This window comes from Falco naumanni, chromosome 20 (assembly GCF_017639655.2).
Source record: "Falco naumanni isolate bFalNau1 chromosome 20, bFalNau1.pat, whole genome shotgun sequence".
NCBI lineage: Eukaryota > Metazoa > Chordata > Aves > Falconiformes > Falconidae > Falco > Falco naumanni.
The window spans coordinates 2,959,633-2,983,277 of record NC_054073.1 but is presented as its reverse complement, the minus strand read 5'-3'; the positions used below and the strand labels follow the sequence as shown (position 1 = coordinate 2,983,277).

At 68.3% G+C, this 23,645-nt stretch overlaps 3 protein-coding genes and 1 long non-coding RNA gene across 6 annotated transcripts; 1 reads left to right on the top strand and 3 right to left on the bottom strand.

Moving 5' to 3' along the window:
• Window positions 1-767: 767 nt before the first annotated feature.
• On the bottom strand, window positions 768-3,801 carry SLC50A1 (solute carrier family 50 member 1). 2 transcript variants are annotated; one of them, XM_040618892.1, is made up of 6 exons: window positions 3,666-3,801; window positions 2,747-2,824; window positions 2,489-2,612; window positions 2,250-2,411; window positions 2,055-2,174; window positions 768-1,315 (listed from the first exon to the last, which is right to left on the bottom strand). In XM_040618892.1, the coding sequence occupies exons 1-6, from the start codon at window positions 3,725-3,727 to the stop codon at window positions 1,214-1,216; spliced, it is 648 nt and encodes a 215-aa protein (XP_040474826.1). In that variant the 5' UTR covers window positions 3,728-3,801; the 3' UTR covers window positions 768-1,213. The 2 variants fall into 2 exon arrangements, with proteins under 2 accessions (XP_040474826.1, XP_040474827.1); XM_040618893.1 differs by lacking the exon at window positions 768-1,315 and adding an exon at window positions 1,322-1,542.
• Window positions 3,802-4,667: 866 nt separating this feature from the next.
• EFNA1 (ephrin A1) lies at window positions 4,668-8,240 on the bottom strand. Of its 2 annotated transcripts, none has more exons than XM_040618900.1 (5): window positions 8,122-8,240; window positions 6,202-6,497; window positions 6,054-6,119; window positions 5,735-5,785; window positions 4,668-5,539 (listed from the first exon to the last, which is right to left on the bottom strand). In XM_040618900.1, exons 1-5 carry the CDS (start codon window positions 8,220-8,222, stop codon window positions 5,421-5,423), a joined length of 633 nt encoding a protein of 210 aa, XP_040474834.1. In that variant the 5' UTR covers window positions 8,223-8,240; the 3' UTR covers window positions 4,668-5,420. The 2 variants fall into 2 exon arrangements, with proteins under 2 accessions (XP_040474834.1, XP_040474835.1); XM_040618901.1 differs by having other exon boundaries at window positions 4,668-5,536.
• A 2,095-nt stretch (window positions 8,241-10,335) lies between these two features.
• Window positions 10,336-13,281, top strand: LOC121080013. Its single transcript, XR_005825252.1, has 3 exons — window positions 10,336-10,488; window positions 10,856-10,999; window positions 13,195-13,281. It is a non-coding gene; the product is annotated as an uncharacterized LOC121080013 (long non-coding RNA).
• Window positions 12,059-23,190, bottom strand: EFNA3 (ephrin A3). Its single transcript, XM_040618887.1, has 5 exons — window positions 23,011-23,190; window positions 14,900-15,189; window positions 14,252-14,317; window positions 14,026-14,103; window positions 12,059-13,887 (listed from the first exon to the last, which is right to left on the bottom strand). The coding sequence occupies exons 1-5, from the start codon at window positions 23,130-23,132 to the stop codon at window positions 13,766-13,768; spliced, it is 678 nt and encodes a 225-aa protein (XP_040474821.1). The 5' UTR covers window positions 23,133-23,190; the 3' UTR covers window positions 12,059-13,765.
• Window positions 23,191-23,645: the final 455 nt, after the last annotated feature.

The window sequence follows — 23,645 nt, the reverse complement described above, 5'->3', positions numbered from 1 at the left end:
TCCCAGCCCCGTTCCTGCCGCTCGCCTCCCTATTGATTTTTCCCAGGCCACGTTGCAAGGTGTAAACGAGCGTCTGAGCCGTAGCACAGGCTCTGCCAAAGTCCTCGTCACCGCTTCCTTAATCCGGCCTGCGTCATCCAGGCTGGAGGACCTGCCCGCACGACGGAGCCGCAGGGATGGGGCTCCTGCCCCGCTGGGGGTTGCCTTTCATGAGGCTCCGGTGTCTGTTGTGTAATTTGGTCACCCAAATGCGCTCTTATCCCTCTGCTGATGCGCTTGCCTGATATCTTCATTCCAGATCATTGTCAATTTGTTAATTGAGTTTGGGTCGATGCCAATGGCTGCCTGATTTGTGCACACTCAATTGTCGTGGTTTTAGTGAGGATTTTAATTGATTATAAATTTGCTGGCGTGATGGCCGGTAGCAAGCCTCGTGTCGAAGCTGCAGAATGACTGTTCTTGCCACGTGGTGACCAGCATCCCCAGGCTGCTGCTTGGGGGTGGGGGTTAGAACAGCCTCCCCCAGCAGTGCTGCTGTCCTGGGTGCCCCCTCCCTGCCTCAACCCAGCCTTGTGCTGGCTCCCCCCTGGGATGCTCTTTCCTCGCTGCCAGAAAGTGGGTGCTGCTGGAGGAGGGTTTGCTAGAGCCCAGGGGGTGCCAGAATGAACCCCCACCATCCTGAGGACAAAGCAGATGTGGGGACAAAAGCCATCCTGGACTCCAAAGCCAGCAGACCAGGAGGGAGGGAACAACAACCAGGCACTGGGAAGAGTCTCTGATTTATTAAAAGGCACTTAAATTCGTACAAAAGAGATGCAGGGCTTCCCGGCAGCCCCAGCCCAGCGTTGCGGCAGAGCCATGGGCATGGAAGATCATCCAGGGGTCCCCAGGGACAGGTGGGGTGCCCAGGGATGGGGGGGTTGGGGGGCTCCTGGCACCCCGAAGACATCCCTGAGACCAACCCAACCATCACCAAAGGACCAAGGGCTGGTGGAACGGTGGCAAGGGTGCGCTGTGGTGGCAGGGACAGGAGGTGCCCTCCCAGGGCCCCAGTCCTGCCAGGAGCAGGTAGCCCTTAGCCGAGGGGGACAGCAGTGCCACGGTGGCACCTGGAGCTCGGTGCCTGCGGCTGGTCCATGCTGGAACAGACTGGCAGGGGTTGGGGGGATCCTTCATGGTGTGGGCTCCTTCCTCGGGGCGCTGCGGGGCCCCCTCAGGCGTGCAGGGGTCTGTAGGGCTTGTCCTGGCCCGGCGGGTACCGCCAGAAAAGCCAGAAACGCACAACGCTGGTGACGATCCCCGGCACATTCGGGACCTGCAGGAGGACGTGGCAGGGGGCGCAGGGGGTGGTCCACCCAGCTCATGGCACTGCTGCCCTCCCCCACCGCCGTTCCACCAGCCCTGCGTTGCTGGGGGAGATTTATTGGCCTTATACCATCTAATTAATTAAAATCAATACTCATCTCGCTGAGCCTAGTCACGGGCTCTGCTGTGTGACACACACGACGCCGGATGGGGGTCGGCCTGGTGCCAAGCGCTAGGCTGAACACCACGGGGTGGGGAACGGGATGGCATGGGATGGGATGGCACGGGATAGTGCGGGATGGCACAGGATAGGACAGGATGGGATGGGGTAAGACAGGATGGGATGGGATGGGATGGGATGGCATGGCATGGCATGGCATGGCATGGGGTGGATGGTTCAGGATGGGATGGGATGGGATGGGATAGAACAGGATGGGATGGCATGGGGTGGATGGTTCAGGATGGGATGGATGGGATAGGATAGCATGGGACAGATGGGAGGGGATGGGATAGAACATGACAGGATGGCATGAGATGGCATGGGGTAGGCCAGGATGGGATGGGAGGGGATAGAACGGGATGGGATAGCATGGAACAGGATGGGATAAAACAGGATGGCATGGGACAGGATGGGATAGCGTGGGATGGCATGGGACAGGATAGGATGGGAAAGCATGGGATGGGATAACATGGGATAGCACAGGACAGGACAGGAGAACGTCCCTTGGCCACCCGCCGCCCCAACCCACCGTGATGTAGGGGTCGTGGAGCTGCAGGCCGTAGAGCGTCCAGCTGGTGGAGGCCAGGAAGGTGGTGACAGTCAGTGGGAAGGACAGGCACCGCGTTGACTTGCTCCGGACAATCTTGGCCTGCAGAAGCAAATGTCAGGCTGGTCCTGGCCTGGGCAGCCCCGGTGCTGCTGCGGCTCCCCCAGACCCACACACCAGGTCAGCCAGCGGCGAGAGGTACATGCTGATGGTGAAGACGCTGCAGAAGAGCCCCAGGCGCACCAGGCGTGTCTGCGTGTCGGCAATCAGGAGGGTGAAGTAGCCGTAGCCAGCAGCCAGCACGGCCAAGAGCAGCAGGCTCCGCAGCAGCACGGGGCGCTGGGGTGGGGAGGGGGTAGACAGTCAGGGCAAGAGTTCCCCTGACCCCCCACCGACCCAGGCAAGCTGTCCCCCACCTTCGAGGGGCTGTAGTAGAGGTATGCCAGCATGTAGAGGGTCTGCAGCACTGCGCCGATGGCGTTGACAGTGATCAGCGTCCAGTCCTGCTTCAGGCAGCCGTAGCCCAACCAGCTCAGGTTGCTGCAGGGCGAACAGCCGGGCGCTCGCCTGGGGGCTTCTGCCTTCCCCTATTGCCATGTAACCCCCCCAGCCTGCATGTCTGCATGTGACACCCCCCCACCCCCTCACCCCCCCAGGGCTTGACCCCACTGTACTTGACATCGGTGGTGAGGAAGGGCAGGAACTGGATGTTCTCCACGCTCCTGGTTGCCAACATCTGGCGGAGGTCGGACCTAGGGAGAGTGGAAGGGAACAGTCTCCTGGGTGCCAGTGCCATGGCGGGGGGGTCATGCAGTGCTGGGGGGGGCTACAGTCCCTGTGGACAGCAGGCAACCCCCAAAACACGCACCCTGAAATGCTCCCAGGCCCCCCACTGCACTTGTGACCACCCCTCCTCCAGCCCCTACTCCCTCAACGCCCCCGGCACGCCCAGCCCCCCCTGTCCTTTGCCTTCAGCTTTGTCACCCCCCAACCCCAGCCCCGCCAAACCGGCCCCAGTGGCTGCGACACTGCACCTCACAACTCCCCTGCCACTGCACCCCTGCATCAGACCCTGTGCTGCCCCACTGCGGCCCCAGCCCTCTGCACCAGCCCCCCATGGCCCCCACTGCACCCCCCAAACTGGCTCCAGTGCCCTCCCCATTGCACCCCCAACCACCCCACCAGCCCCCCACTGCATCCCCGAGACTGGCGCCAGTGCTCTTCCCATTGCACCCCCAAAATCTCCCCATGGCCCCCTCTTCACCCCCAAACTGGCCCCGGTGCCCTCCCCATTGCACCCGCAAAATCCCCTCATGGTCCCCATTGAACACCCAAACTGGCCCCAGTGCCCTCCCCATTGCACCCCTAAACTGGCCCCGGTGCCCTCTCCATGGCACCCCCAAAACCCCCCATTGCACCTCCCAAACTGGTCCCAGTGCCCTCCCTGTTGCAACACCCCTCACCCCCCCATGGCCCCCATTTCACCCCCAAACTGGTCCCGGTGCCCTCCCCATTGCACCCCATCCACCCCCCCATGACCCCACTGCACCCCCAACCCGGCCGCGGTGCCCCCCGCTCGCCCCCGCCGCTCACAGCCCGGTCCCGAACATGGCCAGGGTGCAGCCCAGGCAGGCGGCGGCGAGCAGCGGGGCCATGCCGGGCCGCGCCACCGGGCCCCGGGCCCCGGCAGCGGCGGGAGGGGGGCGGGGCGGGGCGGGACGCACTACCGGGGCGGGCCCAGCCGCGCCACCGGGCGGGCACCGAGCGGGCGGCCAGCGCCGTGCCCCGGCGCACCGGCCCGAGCAGCCCCGGCACCACCGCGATGGGCTGGGTCCGAACCCATGGGGCACCCCCCACAGCGGGGTGGGGGGAACACACACACACCCCCCAGCCCCGGTTTCCCGTGCAGGGACCCCACGCCCCCCTGCATCCCCTGGACACACACCCACTCCCCCTCCCCAGCACCCCCCAGGTTCCATTTCCCCAGCACCCTGCATCCCTGGATGCTCCCTGCTCCCCAGCACCCCCCTGCATCCCACCTCCCCAGCACCACCCCACCCCCTCACATCCCTGTGACCCCCAATTCCCCAGCACCCCTACATCCCTGTGACCCCACTAACTCACACCTTGGTGGTGGTGGGTTTCCAATTGCCCTGTGATGCCCCATTTCCAGCCCCCCCCCCCCCCCCCCCCCAACAGGGTCCAACTAGGTTGTGACCCCTGCCCAGCCCCAGGGGCTCTGGGCCCACCTCAACCCCCTCCTGGGGCTGGGGGTGTGTGTGCACCTGTGTCTCTGCACCCATGGAACAGCTGCTGGCCCAGACGGGGACCCTCACCCTTGTGCCCAGGAGAGAGGGGCACCCCACCACCACCCCCAGCAGAGCTTTGTGTCACCAGATAAAACACCCGATAGTGCCAGCACATTGTGGCACTCTTCCACTTCAAAGCCCTCTGCAAACACCAGCCAATTAATTAATTAACCAGCACAAACACCCTGCATGGGCCATTCCTCTTTCCAAGGCCAGAGGAAATGAGACCCACAGTGCAGAGGACAGCCCCTCATGCCCCCCCACCCCCAGCCCCATGCACATTCCACATGGTCTTGGTTATTTATTCAAGACAATCGTATAAAAACTCCCGTGTTAGAAAGCTGTACAAATTGGGGCAGGCAAAGCACCCCGCGCAGGGTGCCACTGCGGGTGCCCCTCTGGCACCCAGCAAAGGGGATGGGGGGTCCAGGGTGGGGGCTGCTTTCGCCACCCCCATGTGCAGTGGGATGAAGGATGGGGAAGGGGCACAGCACAGTGTGGAGGGGGATGTTTCCTACAGCCCCGCTCCGCTGGCTGCTGGGCATCCCGAGACATCCAGGCTCCCAGAGCCAGTGACACTGAAGGACCGCAGCCCCAGGGTGCTGCCGCAGCCAGCACCAGTGGCACCCAGCCGGCCACGGGGCCAGCACCGCATCCCCGCCTGCGGGACATGCCACAGTCCAAGCCCACCAAGGCCCGTCCATAGGCAAGCTCAGCCTCTGGGGCAGGGGTGCCAGCCCCCTGCTCTCCTCCAGTCCGGGACACACAGAAACCCTCTGGCCCCAGGCTCGCGCTCAGCCTCCAGCTGCTGAGACCATCCTGCCTGCGAGGGCCGGGGGAGCAGAGGCGGCTCCAGGCTTTGGTTGCTCCGCTGGCTCTGGGCCCTCCAGCCCTGTAATACTGAGAAATCCTTTCCTCGCCCAGGTGTGCACAGGGCAGACCGCCCCCCGGGTGTGCGTGAGGACCACAGGGGTCCCAAGCATCCTAGCTTTGTCCCCAGCGGCGACAGCCTTGGTCTGTCCAGGCACGGCAGGGCGGCTCACAGCCCCTGCGGCACCAGGAGGGGCAGGAGGAAGCTGATGAAGGTGATGGGGCTGCTGCTCCGCATCGCCGAGTTCTGCCCCACACTCCTCAGCACATGTGCAGCTGCATCATCTGCTGGGAGAGAGGAGCTGTAAGCATCCCTGCAGGAGGTACCATGCCCCAAACCAGTAGCACATCACCCCACGCGGGGGCTGCTGCCAGCCCGGTCCCCCACGCCCCCCTCAAGGAGAGCAGCCGGGTTGAGCCCGGCTCTCCTGCAAGCCCCATGGCCGCCCAGACCCGCCTGCCTGCCTGCAGCCACCAACCTACCTGCCTGGATCCTCCCCTTCTGGGTAGAGGCAGGGACAGGCGGTGCCGGAGCTGCAAAACAAACACGGGGTCAGAGCAGTGAAAGGCACCTCCCGGGGCCCCCGCAGCCAGGTTCCACCGGGGGCTGTGTGCCCCCCCCGGCAGCCACTGGCACCTTCCTGGCCAAAGGCGTGTGCCCACAGCCCGGGGCTGGCAGGGGGCCACGGCCCGGCCGTGACTCAGCTCAGGAAAGGCCAAGCTGGGCATTGACATGGTGAGCGAGAAGCAGGGGGGGTACCAGTGGGACCTGGAGGTGTCTGGGGGTCCATGTGATACTCACTGCCTTTGCCAGCGACCATCACCTTCAGCTTCAGGCATGCTTCCCCGTGGTGGTGAATGGGCTTGGCTGCAAGGGAGAATGTGGGTAAGGGGGCGTGGGGGAAGCCTGGCAGGGACCCCAGCCCCACGGCAGACCCCCAGGTACTCACAGATGTAGTAGTAGCTGTGCCCTTCCTTGAACTCCTTGCCCAGTGTGAAGGGGGTGAAGCGCTGGAACTTCTCCGAGAACTTTTCTGGGCCGTGCAAGGCGCTGGGCTTGTCGCACTCCCAGCGGATCTGCTCCTTGGAGCGGGGCTTGCAGGCCTGGTACTCCTCCAGCTCCACCAGGTAGAGGGTGTAGCGCTCCATGGTGCGGGGGTCCACGCTCCCCTCCTCGTAGTGCGGGCAGATGATGTCCAGGTAGTCGTTGAGGCGCACCTCCACTGTATAGTCGCTCCACAAGAACCTGCAGCAGGATGGAGGGAGGCAGGGGTCAGCTCCAGCGGGGAGAGGCACGGGGGGTCCCTTCCCTTGCACCCCCAACCCCCCCACCCCCCCCGATTAACAAGGTCAAGGGAGCGCAGCCTCCAGCCCACAGTAGTTCCTCGGAGCCCACAACAGGGCCACCTTCAGTCCACCCTTCCCCATGTTGAGTCCCAGGGTGCCCAGGCTGGCTTTGGACCCACCCCCAAAGCAGCCCCCCGCCCCCCCCCAGCTGGCAAGCGCAACCCCCTTCCCAGTGCTCCCCGGGAGCAGGGAGGGGACCCACTGGGACGCGCGCCCTGCCCGTCCCAACGCTCCCAGAGCCAGGCGGCGTCGGCGGCTCTCGCCCGTGGGGCAGCCAGCCCGGCTCCAGCGCCTGCTGCTCCCCACACCTCGCCCATGGCAGGGGGGGCTGGCAGCCGGCCGGGGACCACCGCAGGGACCCCTCACCTCGCTGGCTGTAGTGGCCTCTGAAAGGGATGGCCACCCCCCAGGCCAGCCCCTGCTCTGGAAACCCTGGGATGGGGGCGGAGGGGGGGAAGGACACACAGCCCTACAACGTGGGGGGGTCCTACAGGTAGGGAGACGTGGCATCCCTCCAGCCTGGGGGGCTGGTGCCTGGGTGTGGGGGCATCCCTACAGCCTGGGGATCATGGCCCATGGCAGGGGGGGCACCCCTACAGGCTGGGGGGCATGGCCTGGGTGTGGGGGCACCTCTACGGTCTAGGGGGCATGGCCTGGGTGTACACACCCCCCTACAGCCTGGGGGAGCTGGCGCCCGGGGGGGGGGGGCACCCCTACAGCCTGGGAAGACAATGCCTGGATACGGCCTGGGGATCATGGCCCACACAGGGGGGGTCACCCCTATAGTCTAGGGGTCATGGTCTGGGGGACATCCATACCCCCACAGTTTGGAAGGGGGGGGGGCCAGTGGAGGTGGCACCCCTAAAGCCAAGGGGGGGCACTCCTACAGTCTGGAGGGGGTGTGCCCTGGGGGGCACCCGTACAAGCAGGGGGGCAGAACCTGGGGGGGGGGGGGGGGCAGCCCTACCTCCAAGGTGAGGGGGGCACTCGTACAATCAGGGGGTCAGAGCTCGGGGGGGGAGGGGGCGGCGGGGCAGGGAAGGGGGGGCTCTAAGGCCCGGGACGGGGCCACCCCGCAGCGCCAGCCCACACCGAGGCAGCAAGGGGGTTGGGGGACGCCGGTCCCCGGCCAGCCCCCCCCGCACATCCTGCCCGGGCGGCGGGGGCCGCGGCCAGCCCGGTGTTTGTCAACACGTTTCCCTGTGCCCGGCGCCGGGGCTGGCGCCGCGCCACCCCCGCGGGGAAGGAAGAGGCCCCGCTGCCGCTCGGCCCTGGGAACGGAAGGGCCCCCCCGGGCCGCACCTGGACCGGCCCCGCACCGGGGCTCAGCACCGGCCCCCTCCCCTCCAGCCCCGCCGCCCCCCGCTCCAGCCCAACCCTGCGGAGACTCCGGCCCCGCCGCCCGTCCCGGACAAAGGCCGCCGGGGGAGCGGCACCGTCCGCGCCGTCGGGTCCCGATCCCGGTGGGGGGGGGTGGGGGGCCGGTCCCGATCGCGGCACCGGGAGGAGGCGGCGGCACTCACCGGGGGTTGGAACTGTTCCAGAAGACGGTGTGGCGGTCGGCCGCCGCCGCCCAGCACAGCCCCAGCCCCAGCAGGGCCAGCGGCACCCACCGCCGCTCCATGCGCTCCGCGGGCGCGCTCCGCCGGGCGGGCACCGTGCCCGGCCCCCGCCTTAAGTACGGCCCCGCCACCGGCCCGCCCCGCCCCGCCCCGCGCCCCGGGGCCGCGACACAACACCAACACGGGCGGGGGGGGGCGGCCCCACGCGGGAGCGGCACCGGGCCGGGACCCCCACACTCCGGCACCGGGGGGCCGGGATGCGGGGGGGCGGCCCAGGGCAGGGACCGCCACACCCCGTCACCGGGGGGACGGCCTAGGGCAGGGACCCCCACACCCCGTCACCGGGAGGGACGAGATGCGGGGGGGCGGCCCCACGCGGGAGAGGCACCGGGCCAGGACCCCCACACCCCGGCACCGGGGGACTGGGATGCGGGGGGGGCGGCCCCACGCCGGAGTGACACTTGCCGGGGACCCCCACACCCCATCACGGGAGGCGAGATGTGGGGCGGCATCCCCACGTGGCAGCGGCACAGGGCCAGGGACCCCCCCAGCCCATCACGGGGTGGTGAGATGCAGAGGGGTCAATGGCAGCAGCGTGGTCCTGCCTGGTGGTGCTGGCACCCGTGATCCTGCCTGGGTGTGGGCAGGGGGTCCCCCCCCGCTGCAGCAGTGGGGTGACGATGGGGTGAGGCCGGGGTTGTTCCCCACCGCGGCGGTGTGAGCCCCGGGGGGGCTGGGGCAAAGCGTTGGAGCTGTGGGCGTCCCCTCCCTGCTGGGGTGCAACAGCTGCCGAGGGGGTGCCCTGCAGGCCTGTCCCCTCCCAGCCCGAGCCATGGGACCCCCTTGTCTGTTCTGCTGGGCGCGTGGGGCCTGGGCAGCCGCAGTGGCTGCTGAGAAGGGGCTGGGGGCCAGGAGGGGCTGGTGGCAGCAGGGGCAGCACACCACCCCCCCCCACCCCACCGCCCCCACCCCCCCCCCGCTCCTCCCTGCCCTTATCAGCTGCCTCTGCTTGCCCAAGACTTTGCTCCAGCACTGGCCAAACCCTGCACGCACCCCCCACCTCGCTCCCACCCCCCCACCGTACTCTGTTTGCTCCATGTTGTGAAATCCCCCCGGCCCATGACCCCCGCCGGCACAGGGCGGGGGGCTGCGGGCGCAGCGGGTGCAGCGGGCGCGTTGCCGGCTGCCTGGCGGGGAGCGCGGCGGCTCGCTATCTGCTCCCATCTGCCCCCAACACCGATCCATCCTTGTTAAGCCCGGCGGAGAGATGCTTCGCCGCCGTGTTGTGAAGTGATAACTCAGCCGCATTTGCAAAACAACTTTCCTCTTGTTTATTACATAATGATCCATTGATTGTGGGTAATGTTGCATGCCCGCCGCTGCAGCCGTGCGAGGAGCGCTCCCTTGGCACGCTGGAGGGGCTCAGGCAGGCGCCGGCACCGTGGCTGGAACCGGAGAGCGGCTGTTGGCTCCGAAAGGCTCCCACAGGGTCAAAGCTATGGGGCTGGGTACCCCGCATCCCACCCGCATCCCCCACGTCCTCCCCGCATCCCGGCCTCGCTCCCCACCCTCGGCTCCTGCGAGAGGGGAACCCGCTTCTTCTCTTTCATCCTCCCTGGTTGCGGCCAGGCCTGACATCATCCCCTGCGCCGTAATGACTGTGCGAGGCCTCCTGCTCCCAGGAAGCCGGCGCTGCCGTGGCTTGCACAGGGGAGCACCTCCCGGGAACACCCGTGGGGCCGCAGCCTGCCGGGATCAGAGAGCCGGAGCGTGGCACGCGCAGCCCGCAGGGATGGGCGCAGCTGGACAGTGGTGGGAGCTGGGCAGCACCACAGCTGCTTTGCTCCTCGGCATCCTGGCACAGCTCCGGTACCACCGGCAGAGACAGGCTGTGTGCCTGGGGAAACTGAGGCAGGGAGCAGCGGTGCGGGGAGCACCAAGGTCGTGTTGTCCCACTCTGGCATGGCTGGTGCAAGCCCCAGGGAATGATGAGCCTCCTGGAGCACCACACTGGATCCATCCTGCCGGATGCCCCTGTCCCCTCTGCCACAGTCCCCAGCCCCGGGGCAGGGGCAGCAGCGCATGGGGACAAGGCTGGGAACGAGGCCACAGGGACCTGGCCGTATCCCAGTGTCACCGCCCTGCCTGGCCCACAGCAAAAGGGCAGTGCCAGCACTGGTGGCTGGACCGGGGGAGGAAGGATGAGCATGTGTCCCCTACCGGGGACAGCCCCAGGGACAAGCTGGGGCCCCGTTACCTCCCTGTGCTGGATCACCAGTGGCTTGGTGGCGGGGGATGAGCCGTGGCAGGGATGGGTTGACCGTCAGGGTGAGTAGCATGCAGGGTGGGGGCAGCACCCCATGCAGGGTGGGCAGCACCCTGTGCAGGGTGGGTGGGCAGCACCCCGTGCAGGGTGGGCACCCACCTGCAGCAACACCAGAGGTGCCAGCGGCGGTGTGCACGTGTGCAAGGTCACGGCCACGCCACGTGGTGCATGCAGGACTGGGGACCGCCCTGGGTGACGGTGGGACGGGGTCAGTGCCCGCACAGGCAGGGCTCGTGCTGCGCTGGCTGCAGTTTGCAGGACAAAGGTGAAGCCATTTCGCACCATAAACACGCGCGGCAGAGTGGCACGGGGCAGGTGGGGCTGGCCAGAGGCCGCAGAGCTTGTGACAAACTATTTATGGTTTCCCAGCTCAGGACACCCAGGTGTGCCCCAGCCCCTGCCCGGGCTGACGTCACCAGCCGTGAGGCTGGGGGAGGAAGAGGAGCCGTCCAGTGCGCAGCTGGGAGCGAAGGCCGCGGTGACGTGCTGCACCAGCTGCGTGCAGCCCAGCAGGTAGGCACGGCCCGACGCCAGGCTGCGCGTAGCAGGGGCAGAGCCGCGTCCCTGAGGCTGGCTGGCCACGCCAGGCCCTTACGCGTTTGGCCGGAGAGCGGGATGCACCCAGCCCTGCCCGCGGAGGACAGATGCTGCCACGGGGTGATGCAAAGCCTCGTGCCGCACGGCCAGTCCAGGCACACACCCCGTGCCCAGAGCCAGAGCTGCTGCTGGGGCTGTGGAAGTCCCGCCAGCACCCACAGGGCATCCGAGCCCCCGTGCTGGGGTCCCAATGAGGGGTCCCCATTGCCTTGGGGCAGCAGGGTTTGGGGATCCCCCGTAGCAGCATCCCAAGTGTCTCCCCGCTGGTCCAGGCTGCCCCCAGCTTGCCACACCGTGCCTTGCCCGAGGGCACGGAGTGGAGCAGGGCTGGGTGGCCGGTCCCCACCGAGCTGGCGGCAGTGCCACGCACACGCCAGGGAGCAGTGCCAAGGTTGAGGCAAGCAGCAGGACGGATTTTGCAAGCGGAGCTCGCCATGCAGCACTGCACCAGGGCGGTTGACTCAGTGCTCCACTCCCCGCCATGATGAACCGGCCAACAGGGCCCCCCAGCCCACTGCACCGCGTGCCACCGGCGGGGCCCCATGCCGGGACAGGGGCTGTGGCCAGTCCCCAGCATCCAAGGGGACGCAGCCCTGCAGCATCTGGGGGGATACAGCCCTCGGCAGCCCTGGGTGACACTGCCACAGCCAGGCCCTGGCCACGCTGTGCCCACCCAGCCCAGGGTCAGCAGCTGGGTGCTGGGTGGCACCTCGAGTCCCTGGGGAAGGGGTCAAGGGCTGAGGCCCGCAGGAGCCTGGGGAGGGGGGGACGTGGGGAGCCCGCTGCCTTGTGGGAGCGCTCGGAGGACCCGTCTGACGGGTTCGCCAGCTCTTCCCGCACCAGGACAAGCCTGGGCTGGCAGGACACCGAGCCACCGCCCAGCAGCGCCAGCTGGGGTGGTGGTGGGGGGGTTCGCCAGCTCTTCCCGCACCATGACAAGCCTGGGCCGGTGGGACACCAAGCCACCACCCGGTGCCAGCTGGGGTGGGGGGAGAGCAGCCACCCTGCTGCAACAGCTGCGGGGTCCCCCCAGCCGAGGCCACGTCCATGGAACGTCAGTCCCCACTGGGAGAGGGGCTGCAGGCCCCCTGGTCCCACGCTGCCTGGTGGGAAGAGCGGCTGCCCCGCTCCCTGGGGGCACTGGGCCCCCCTGGTGCAGTGGGGTGCAGGTTCAGGACCTGTACGGCTGCTCCCCAGCACCCACTGGGGTTTTGGGGTGCTGGCTGCACCGAACTCCTGCTCGGCCCGTGGCACCCCCTGTAGCAGCAACCCTATCCTCAGTGGGTCCCAGGGCACAACCCCCTCCCCACACACCCCCTTGCCTCGCTGGGGGCACTGGAGGGGGAGCCCAGAGCATTGTCCCTTCCCACAGGAGCTGCCGCAGACAGGCATGTGCCAGGTCCCCCCAGGAGCACAGGAGCTGGCATGCCCGGCAGAGCCAGACGTGCCGGCGGGGGGGGTGATGCGGGGATTCCCATGGAGCTCCCAGGCACGTCGGGGTGCCGACCCACAGTCACTCACCCCATGCAGCTGGTGAGGATGACGAGGATGTCTCCCCTGTGCCTACTCCTCCCCAGGGTGCCCCCAGCCACCACAGCCCAGCACCCCAGGGATGGGTGCTGAGGGCATTGCCCACGGCCCTGCACTGCCCTTACCTGCGGGTGCTGCCTGTGGTCCGTGCCATCCTCCTGCGGGCAGCACCAGGTCCCCGCCGGCTGCTCCGTGCCACTGCCAGGGGGTTGATGGTGAGCAGAGCCAGCGGGAAGCTGCACCCTGCATCCCCCTGGGATGCCCTCTCTGGCAGAGGTGCTAAGCCTGTGACTGGAGCTGTCGTGCCCAGGGCCAGCGAGGTGGTTGGCACGGTGGTCGGCACCTGGTGCTGGCTGCCCCTGCCTTACCCCCTGCTCCGGCCAGAGCCCGCTGCGGTGGAGGGCAGAGCTGGCCAACGGCTGGCCAGGAGCGCTGCACACTGCTGTGACAGGGGTCACATTTTTTTATCCTTTTATTATTTTTTTTTTAATAGACTAAGAGCAGAATATGAAAATCACCAGCCAAAGCACTTGAAAAAAAGGTTGAGATTGTTTTTTTGTTTTGTTTTTTTCCCCAAAAAGTGTCTGTGCGTTTGCATAGGTCGGGTCTTCACGGAAGACGAGGAAAATCCAACACGTTCGACTATGTACAAGCCAGCGTGGGGCTGGCACCGCTGCCTATGGTACAGTATAGATATATCTATATAGTCACTCTCTGTACAGTATGTATAGATCTCTATATAGGTATGTACAGGCTGCCCAGCCCTGGGGGTCCTGGCCCTCACTGGGCTCCCCAGCCTGGCACTGCCCCTCAGCCATGGGGCACCGCGTGGGCTGCGGGCAGGATTTGGCAGGCAGGACTCGGCGCTGTGGAATGGTGTCGGCGGACGGTGCGGTGCACACAGCAGCACCGAGCCGCATCCTCGTGGCCGTGGCCGCAGCCGTTGGTGGGGTGGGGGGCGAGTCCCAGCCGGGATCGGCAGGTGCCACAGCCCCCTGCCCCGTGGGGCAGCTCTCTGGGCAGGGGGATAGCGGTGCGGAGGGGCCGGGGTGGTCCTGTGGTGGTCCCCCGCTGGTTCTCAGGAGGGGCAGCAGGTCTGGGGGTCCCCACTCGGTGGAGCCGCGCTGGCTGGGCCCCCACCAGCGCCAGGAGCTAGGAGGCCAGCAGCGTCATGAGGAAGAGCGCAGCAGCCACGGCCAGGGGCAAGTGTTCCCGCTTGGGGCTGGTGCCGCTGATGCTCTTCTCCAGCTTGGGCATCTCCGGGTTGAAGTTGTCTGTAAGGAAGAGTGAGAGGGTGAGGGTGGCACCGGGACGGCCCCGAACCCCCACCCCCCCGCGGCTGGGGCTGCCCCATGGGTGGTGGCGGCAGGGGGGACGCGGCACTGTGGGGCCAGGGGCTCTGCCCGACTCACCCAGGTCCTCGATCTTCACCTCGGGCCGCAGGGTGAACTGTGGCAGAGTGGGCGCCAGCTTCTCCCCGGAGTGCGATGCTGCAAGAGAGAGGGGACGGGGAGGGGGTCACGCTCCCTGGCCGTCTTGCGCCGCAGCCCACCCCCAGCAGGGATGGGGGACCCACCCGCTGGCCGTGCCGCCCCCCGCTCACCCGCAGCCCCCATGGAGGGGCACAGGGGTACTTACTGGAGGCGCAGCACACGAACACCTTCATCTTCAGGCAGGCCCGGCGGTGGTTGTGCGTCGGTGTGGCTGCAAGGCAAGAGTGGGCTGGGGTGGCTCCGCAGGGGGTGACCCCCCTCCTGAGCACCCCGAGGCTCGGGGGTCTGGCCATGGTGGGGTCTGGCCCTGCCTGGGGGTGCGCTCTGGGCTGGGGGGATGCAGCAGCACCCCCACCCTGCAGCCTGAAGCTGCACCTGCATCAGCACCCTGCACCCCCATCCTGCACCAGCACTCCAATCCTGCATCAGCACCCTGGGTTTTGCATCTGGATCAGCATCCCCTGAACCCTCATCCTGCATCAGCACCCCCCAGCAGCCCCATCCTGCACAAGCACCCCCATCCACATCCCCATCCTGCTCCCCACATCCCCATCTCACCCCTGCATCATACCCTCCCTGTACTTCCAACCCTCCCCACAACCCCCTTCCACCCCACACCCCCATCCCTGAGCTCAGGGTGCCCACTCTCGGGGCTGGGGGGGTTTGGCCAGGGCAGGGATGCCAAGGGGCCCAACTGGGTGATGTGATGTGGTGGGACCAGCTAGGGTGGGATGCGGGGGACCCAGCCAAGGATGGAGGGGTGTGTAGGGGTCCCACCCAGCACCCCACGTACAGATGTAGTAGTACTCCTGCCCTGCGCGGAACTCGTAGCCCAGCGAGAAAGCGCTGTAGCGCTGGAACTTCTCCGAGAATTTGATGGGGCTATGGGGCGCATGGGGCCGGTTGCACTCCCAGCGCTTGAAGCCCTGGCTGGTGTTGCAGGTGCGGTAGCCCTCCGCATTCACCATGTAGAGCACGTACTGCTCCAGCCGGTGCTCGGGCACCGAGGCGTTGTAGTGTGGGCAGTAGATGTCCAGGTAGTCGTTGACGTTCACCTGTACCGTGTAGCCCTCCCGCCGCAGGCTGCAAGGGAAGGAGGGGACAGGGAGTTAGGGACACCCCTTGCACCTTCCCAAACGCTGCCCCCCCCCCCCCCTTTGAAAGAGACCCAGAGGCTGGAGAATGGGCAGGTCCCAAAGCAAGGACCTGGGGGGGCAGCAGTATCCCCCTGCTCAACCTCTATCTGGAGCTCCCCAACACACTGGGACCCCTGCGCAACCCCACGGCATCACCGCCTCGGGGGGCACAGGCCAGTGTGGGGCGGGAGGGACATGGCTGTGGGTGCCAAGCCACCCGCATGTGTGGATGCCTGCAAGGTGCATGAGCCGGTGACCTGCCAGGAACATGCTGGTGGCCTCAAGGAGGGGACAGACGCAGCGGGACAGACCGACCGACCTCACCACCGGGCTGATGGTCACCAGGGTCCTGCAGGTGCTCGGGGACGCTGCGGGGTGCAGCTGCCGGCCCTCGCCACACAGCCCCGGTGTTCCGCAGCTCCGGCAGCCGAGAGCCAACACACGGCGGCTGCCCACCACGGCCCCAGCCCCGCCACGCGCCACTGCTCAGAGAGAGGATTTCTCACCCTGCTTTGGCTAATCCCGTTAGTTCGTTAATGCCGTAAAGGGTGGCCCTGGGGGAGCCTCATTTACATTGATTAGGAGCGGCAATCCCCTCAGATCCACTCAGGAGAGGCTCCGCTGGCTCCTAATCCGCGCCCGATGGAAATCCCGGCCGCCGTAATCCTCGCTGCTGCGCTGACCCACTGCTCCTGCCAATTAATTACGAGCCAGCGCTGCGAGGTGCTGGCGCTGCACCGAGCTGCCGTGGCAGCACCGGACCCTGACCGGCCGTCGCTTCATCGCCCGGCTCAGCACCAGTGATGCCACCCTGCACCGCGCCGCTGCAGCCCCCCAGCCCTGCTGCGTTGGTTGGGGTCGCTCACCCCACTCCGCCGGGAGGTGGGCTGCAGCATCCCGGCAGGTGCGGCCGGGCACCCCCATGGCGCATCACTCCGGCTCGGGGCTCCTTTCCCAACCTGTCAGGGCAAACCCGGGTCCGCCAGCTCCTGACCCAGCACTCGGGGTGCCCTCGCCCCACGGGGGGGTCCCGTCACCCCCCCTGGGGCCCTGCCCGCAGCGGAACCGGCTTCTTGGGTCTCCCCGGCAGGGCTGGGCAGGCAGCGGGCAGGGCTGCGCGTGCAGACGCCCCACCCTGCGCGAGCGCCCCCGGCGCTGTTTGGGGAGCCCCGGCACCCTGCCAGCACCCGCGGCACCCTGGCACGCAGCACCCCAAAAGCCAGGTGCTGGAGAGGGAACCAAAGCGGGGCCCGGCATCCGCCGGCAAAGGGGGACCCAAGCAGCGCTGCCTCCCCGTCGAGGGCTGCCACCGGCACTGGGGGGCCTTGGGGGGCCAACAGGTCTCATCGCCCGTGAAGCTGGGAGCGCAGCCCCACGCGGCACCTCCCTCGCCATGCAGCCGCTATTCCCCAGCCCAGCCCGGCACCGCCGGGCAACTCCTCCGCCAGCAAGGTGCTGAGGCAGCCACCCTTGCTCCGCGGGGCGCCGGGACCTTTCATCTTCCCCCTTTGATGTGGTGGGAAGGAGGGGGGGGGGGGCGGGGGGAGGAAGAGAAAAAAAACCTTGTTATTAAAGAAATGGCCCCGAGGAGAAAATTGCAATTAACTCCGTGCGGGACGCAGGGCTGGGACGCCAGCGTGCCCCGAGCTGGCTGCCCCTCACCGCGGCCGGGCTGCGGCTGTGCCAGCGGAGCGAGGGGCTGGAGGAAGCACATTCCCCAGGATCGGCCCCGGGTCTCTGCACCCATGGGAGTGACACCCAGCTCCAGCTCCTGCCATGCTGCGGGAAACCCTGTCCTGTGGTGCCGGGGGGGTTGTAACCACCCCCTTCCCCTGTGGCACCCACCGCTGAGGCACACACACCCCTGGGACCCCTCACTGGGGCTCATTAAGAAACGTGGCTTCTGATAAACAGCCTCGCTAACGAGCACTGTCCCACACAGCACCAAGGTCTCCCTCTGGGCTGGGGCACACCAGCATCGCAGCGGAGGGGTACAGGGGACCCCCAGATGGAGTGGCAGGGGCCAGCAGCCTGGCTCCCCACGGCAACGAGCCCCACAGACACTGCTGGCCACTGCTGTGTGCCAGGAGCTCACAGGCATCACAGCATCATCACCAGCTGGGAGGGGCTGGAGAATGGCCCCGAATGGGTAGAGCCATGGGGCCACCGTGGCCTGGGGCATGTCCAGGGGACTCCATCAACTGCTGCAGTCATGGCACTGCGTCCCTGCAACGCTCAGCCCCTGCACCGTGGGTCCCGTGGGTGCAGAGCAGCACCCCACACAGCAGGACACCCTGAATCCAGAGCACCCCAAGCTTGCAGCACCATCTGGCAGCACAGGGCAGGCAGACCCACATGCGCAGCTCAGCCCCAGCAGCAGGCAGGGAGCCCCTGGGCCCTGGTTTTGGGCAGAAGGATGGGAATAGACACCTGGAGTGAGGGTCTCGGCCTCCTTTCTCACTGACACCTACCCCAGCACGAGCACAGGCCACCCTGTCCCTGCTGGCACCCACAACTATGGGGAAGCCCCAGCAACAGGCAACCTGGATCAGGATGGAGCCCCCGGCCTCCCGGGCTCCAGCAGCCAAGGTGCACCCAGCAGGGCACGGCGGGCTCCAGCAGTGCCCGAAGGGTTAAGCGCAGGAGCAGAATGGGCAGCATCACTTCTGCACGACTGCATTTTTAGAGCAGGGCTTTGCAAGGCAGTGGTACCTTCCAGCAGCCTGTCGGTGCTGGGCAGATGGATGTCCCCCTGGCAGAACCGTCCCGAGCACAGGCTGGGCTCAGCGCCCACCGGCCCCGCACCGGCAGGACCCTGGCTACCTGGCAAGCCGCAGCCACTGGTAAACTGGGCGGCCGCTCTGCTCCCATCTGCTGCGATAAATCTGGGCTGAGCACCGCACGCTCGCTCATGCACTGCTAGGGAGCGCCTGGTGCACTGCAGCATGCCCCGGCAGCAGCGGCACGGGGGGATCGGACCCCTGCCCGGACCCCTGTGCTGCGGAGGCTCATCCCCATGGTGCAGAAAAGGCCTGGAGGGCAGCAGGGCCAGATCTGGGCTCAGCATCCCACATTGGTGGTGCCAGCGGTAAGGACCAGGGCAATGCGGGGTGTCCTCCGATGCGGGTGATGGTATGGTGCCCCCCGACACCGGGTGCCAGGCTGGACACCCCCCCCCGCCCCACCCCAGCCAGGCCCTTTGTTTGGCTCCGGCAGCTTCGCCCTTTCGGCACATCCGGGGCCCATCGATCAGCCAGGGAACAAAAAAGTGCCATTGATTTATGCAGTCCCCTTCCAGTCACCCCGCGCGACAGCGAGAGGTGAAGGCGCATCCATCGCCGCGGTCGGTCCACCCCGACGGACAGAGGGATGGACACACAGACCATCTGCCTGCACCCACTTTTGAGCCATGGGGGAGATGGGCGGCTCGGTGTGCCCCCCCGTGCCAGCCCTCCCCACGCAGGCAGCGCTGCACAGTCACGGCGCCCAGACGGCCACGCACACGCGCGCTGGCTCGGCAGACAGCGCCTGCGATGCAGCCCACGCGCACAGGTGGCATGGTGCCACGGCACGGCCCCCCCCCGTCCTCCCCCCCAACTCGCCTGGCGCAGCCGCAAGGTGTGGGTGCAAAAGGCATCGCCGGCATACGGCGTCCCCAGGGCCACCTCCCCGCTCGGGGAATCGGGGCTCCCGAGGAGACAGGGCTGCTCCCCAGGGACATGGTGACAGATGAAGGGACCGTGGTGCCATGAGGCAGCATCCACCTCGGAGTAACGGGCACGGCCTTCCCCGGGACTCCCAGCACTGCCCTACAGGTGCCCCTGCACCCCCCATCCCCATCGATGGCCACGCAATCCCTTTAATCCCCGCTAAAGCCCATACCTTCCCGCTTTGCTAACAAGATCAATGAGGTTTCTAATTGGGTTTTAATTAAACCATCAATCTGCAACCAGTGACTCAATTACCAGCCTGGGCAGGAGCAGGTGGCCCCGGCCCTGTTGCACCCCGGGACAGCCCCCGCACCCCGACACCACAGCCCTTTCTCCCACAGGAACCCCGTGGGCCCCGGCTGCGCCGCCGGGGCTCAGTGCCGCCCAGCACCATGACTCACGGGGCACGGCACCCTCTGCCCCAGGGCAGCAGCTCCCGCCAGCACCCAGCCCCACAGCTGGCACCCACGGGTGGCTGAGGGCTCTGTGCCCCATGGGGACCAGCTTGGGGACACAGCCACGGGTGGTGGAACCCCCCAGCCGCAGCCCCCTGCCTGGGGATGCTGCAGCTGGCGGGGCTGGGTGATTAGCCGCTCAGAGGCAGCATCATCACCTTCCCCACCTCCAGCCCCACAGTGGGACGGGGAACTACCCCCCTGCCCCGGCACAACTGCCCCGCCACCCCGCAGCGCCTCCTGCTGGATGCCCCTGGCACCCACTGGGGACGGGTTTTCTCCTGCTGCAGGTGACACTGACCCCAGCCCTGTGGGTGCCAGCGGATGCAATGAAGGGACCTGGCCGGGCACAGCTCCAGCGTCAGGGTCCAGCAGCTATAGAGGAGCCAGCAGCCAGGGCAGCCACAGGACCCCCAGCTGGCGCAGAGCCCCAGCTCCTTCCTGCGCGAGACGCTCCCCCTGGAGAGGCTGCTCCATGCAAGGGCTCTCGAGAGCCTGCTCCAGCTCTCGCTGCCTGCAACACGGAGTCAGCCAGATAAAAGCCGCCTTGAAGAGGCAAGCGCGGCAGCAGCGCCAGTGGCTGGGGGGGCCACACGCGATGCTGGGCCCTCCCTGAGCACAGGTGGGTCCGACCCGCCTGTCTTGCCTGGGCACCAGCACCCTCTGTACCCCCATCGTGCAGCACCCCGCTCTTCCCCCTCCACGGCACCAGGTGCCCCGAGGCCTCTGGCACCAGCACCCTCAGTCACCACAGCAGAGCCAGGGCATAGCGTGGCTTGCCCCAACCTGCTCTGGGGGGCTCCTGGGGGCTTGCAGCAGCGTCAGGGGGAGCTGGCCATGCCTGTGCCCACTCTAGGGGACAAACTGCTGTCCCCACCGCAGCATCTGGGACACCCAGCAGGGAGGTGGCATCCCAAGTGCACCAGCATGCCAGGGCCTGGCTCAGCTGGGGACAGCACTAGGACCCCCCAGCCCCACGTCATGGGGCGTCCCAAGGATGCAGCCCGCGCCAAATGCCAGCACTGGGTGGGTCGCAGCTGCCCTGCACCTTCACCCTGTGCCACCATGACTCCTACCAGCAGGACTTGGGAGCAGAGGGCAAGGACCAGCCAAGGATTGTCCCGCGCTCCCGGGGCTCGCTGGCTGCCACCGGCAGAGACAGCAGGACAGACAGAAAGGAAAGCCGGACCAACAGTCTGGCTGAGCAGGATCAAACAGCTGTGCTGCCCCAAGCCTCAGATCCCACCTTCGCACCTCCCTCGGGCTTTGTCATCAGCACCCCAAACCCACCGCAGGTGGGGTGCCTCGCCCACTCAGTGGCCTTCCCCAGCCCCCCGCACCGCCAGCAGTCCCCCACAGTGGCCCAGGGACTGGAGAAGCACAACTGCGTGTCCAAGCGGGGTGAGCTGCCACCAGCCCCATGCTCCTCAAGGCACTGCCGAGACTACGGTGGGCTCCACAGGGTGGCCCCTCACCCCATTCCCCCACCGAGAGGAGCCGCAGGGGCATCCAGGGCGGTGCAGCAGGAGATGCAATAAATTTCTGGGGTGTCTGGCGCAGCCCCCAAGGAGCAGCCCAGAGCCAAGCCTGCTGGCGTGCCCCCCTCCCCAGAGAGCCCCGCGGGGCCGCGCAGGGCTTGTTTATTGCTCTGATTGCAGCGGGGTTGCTGGGATTTGCAGGCTGCGGCCCAGGGAGCCTAATTCCCCCCATAATTTATCTAATCCAGACACTTTGCTGCGCGGCTATAATTGCGGCCGAGCTGCCGCACTGCCTAACAATAAATATCAGCGCTCCGGAGTCCCTGGGACACGTCTCTGCCGCAGCCGCCCCCACCGCGCCGCCCGTGCCCTGAGCTGGACGCTCGCAGCCGCGCCAGAGATGCGTGCGCAGCGGGTGCGGGTGTCTGGCTGCAACACCCCCGGTTTGGCACAGCAGGCACACCACCGGCACCCCCTCTGCCGCGTCCCCTGGGAGGTGCCGGGGCAGCACCGGGTCACAGCGCACAGCTGCGGGCGGTGGGGTGGGGAGAGTAGGCCCCTCGGTCGTGGCGGGGCGAGGGCGAGGGCACAGGAGTCTGCCACCCGCCAACGTCCCAGCAATGTCACGGCGTGGGGATGAAGCCAGTGGGCAAGCAGGGTCTGGCCGGAGGAGCGGGGCGCAGGGGGATGCCCAAGCGTGGCGGGGTGAACTGAGCGCCTCGCCATTGTGCTGCGCCTCGGCACGTCGCACACACGCACAATTTATGGGGCCCGAGCTTCCGCCTGGCGACACAATCTCAATGGGAGGGGAAGGAGCTGCTGGGCGACGCTCCCTCCCCGCACAAAGGGGCGCAGGGCTGGGGGAGCCCTGGGACCGACGGGGACCAGGGGATGCTCCGCTGGCCGCGTGCCCCCGCCACACCCCTGAGCGCTTGCGCTGGCGAGGGAAGGGGAGACAGGCGATAGCGGCGGGCGCAGCTCCCTGACCGGTCCATGGACGTGCAGCCCCCCTCCCCCGGAGGAGCCCAGCTGTGCCCATCGGCACCCCAAAGCCTGCGCGGTGCCCGCTTGCCCCCGGTGTGGCTGTGCCAGCCCCAGGTGTGGGTGCCGTGCCCCCCATGCAGCCCCCCGGGGGGGCGAGGACAGAATGTGCCAGCCCCAGGTGCGGTTGCCATGCCCCCCATGCAGCCCCCCCCGGGGGGGGTGAGGACAGGGCGCAGCTCCCGGTGCAGGACATGAGGGAGGTGCTGGGGGTCCGTGCCCCACCGACCAGCTGGGCTCCCGGTGGCCGTGGGCACGACGGCAGTTTGCACATCTCCACTTGCAAGCCCCCCAATCGCCCCCGCGGACCCCCCCGGGATGGCACCGGGGGGCGGGGGGCGGGCACCTGTCAGCCCCCCCCTCCCCGCGCTGCCGGTGCCGCTCCCGCGCCCAGACAGGCGTGGGGCGCGTCTGGCGGCGCTACACCGGGACCCGCTGCCCGGCGCACCCGGGCGGGCGGGGCGGCCGTACTCAGCCCCCAGCACCCCGGGACCCGCCGCGGAGCGGCTCAGCGCCGCCGGGGAGGGGCAGCTCGGTCCCCGGTGCCACCGACCCACCCGCGCCGGCAGCCGCCGCGCCCCGCTCCAGCAGCGAGCCCGACCCCGCCGGTGCCACCGCCCCGCCCGGCAGCGCGGCCCCGGGGACCGGAGCCGCCGCAGGTCGGGTCGGGCCGGACGGACGGCTGCACGCCCGCCCCCTCCGCGCCGCCCCCCCGCCTCGCGCCGGGAACGGCCCCCGCCTCCGCGGGCAGGGCGAGGTGCGCGGGGCCGGGAGGGGCAGCGCACCAGTAACCGGGAACTCGGCGACCCCTCCCGCACGGGGGCGCCGCGCGGGCACCGGCACCGAGGGGGTCCCGCAGTCCCGGCGCGCGCGCCCCCGGCCCAGTGTCGCCCCCCGCCGTCGCCGCTGCCGCCGCCGCCGCTGCTGCGCGCATCCTTCAGCGCGATCCCCGGCGCGCCCCCGCCGTGTCCTTCCCGGCGGCGCCTCCCGCCCCGCCCGGTGCCGGGGACACCCCCCCCGATCTACCGGTACCGGTACCGGCGGCCTCCCCCGCCGCGGCCCCGGCGCCCAGCCCCGCACTCACTGCAGGTTGGAGCTGTTCCAGTGCACGGCGTGCCGGTTGCCCAGGGCCCCCGGTGGTCCCCGGCCCGGCAGCAGCAGCAGCAGCGGGAGCAGGGGCAGGAGCGCGGACAGCCGAGCAGCCATCCTGCCGCCGCCGCGGAGCCCGCCGCGATCCCAATGAATGGAGAACCGAGCCGGAGCCGCCCGCGCCCCGCGCCCCCGGCGCCCAGCTCCGCCCCGCGCGCGCCCGCCGCCGCCGCGCCCCCGCGCGCGCGCCCGCCGCCGCCCCGCGCCCGCCTGCACCGGCAGCGGCAGCGGCAGCGGGCGGCGGGGACTGGGGGCGCGCCGGTCTTGGGCTGCGGGTCCTCCCGGGTGGCGGCACCGGGGCCGGGTCCCACCGACACTGGGACCCCCAAAGGTGGGGGCACTGGAACCCCCGTGGGTGGGGGCACCGGGGCCGGGTCCCACCGACGTTGGGACCACCATGGGTGGTAGCACTGGGGCCAGGTCCCACTGACACTGGGAGTCCCGTGTGTGGGTGCACTGGGGCCAGGTCTCACTGACATTAGGACCCCCATGAGTGGGTGCACTAGGGCTGGGTCCCACTGACATTGGGACCCTCACGTGTGGGGACACCAGGGCCAGGTCCCACCAGGA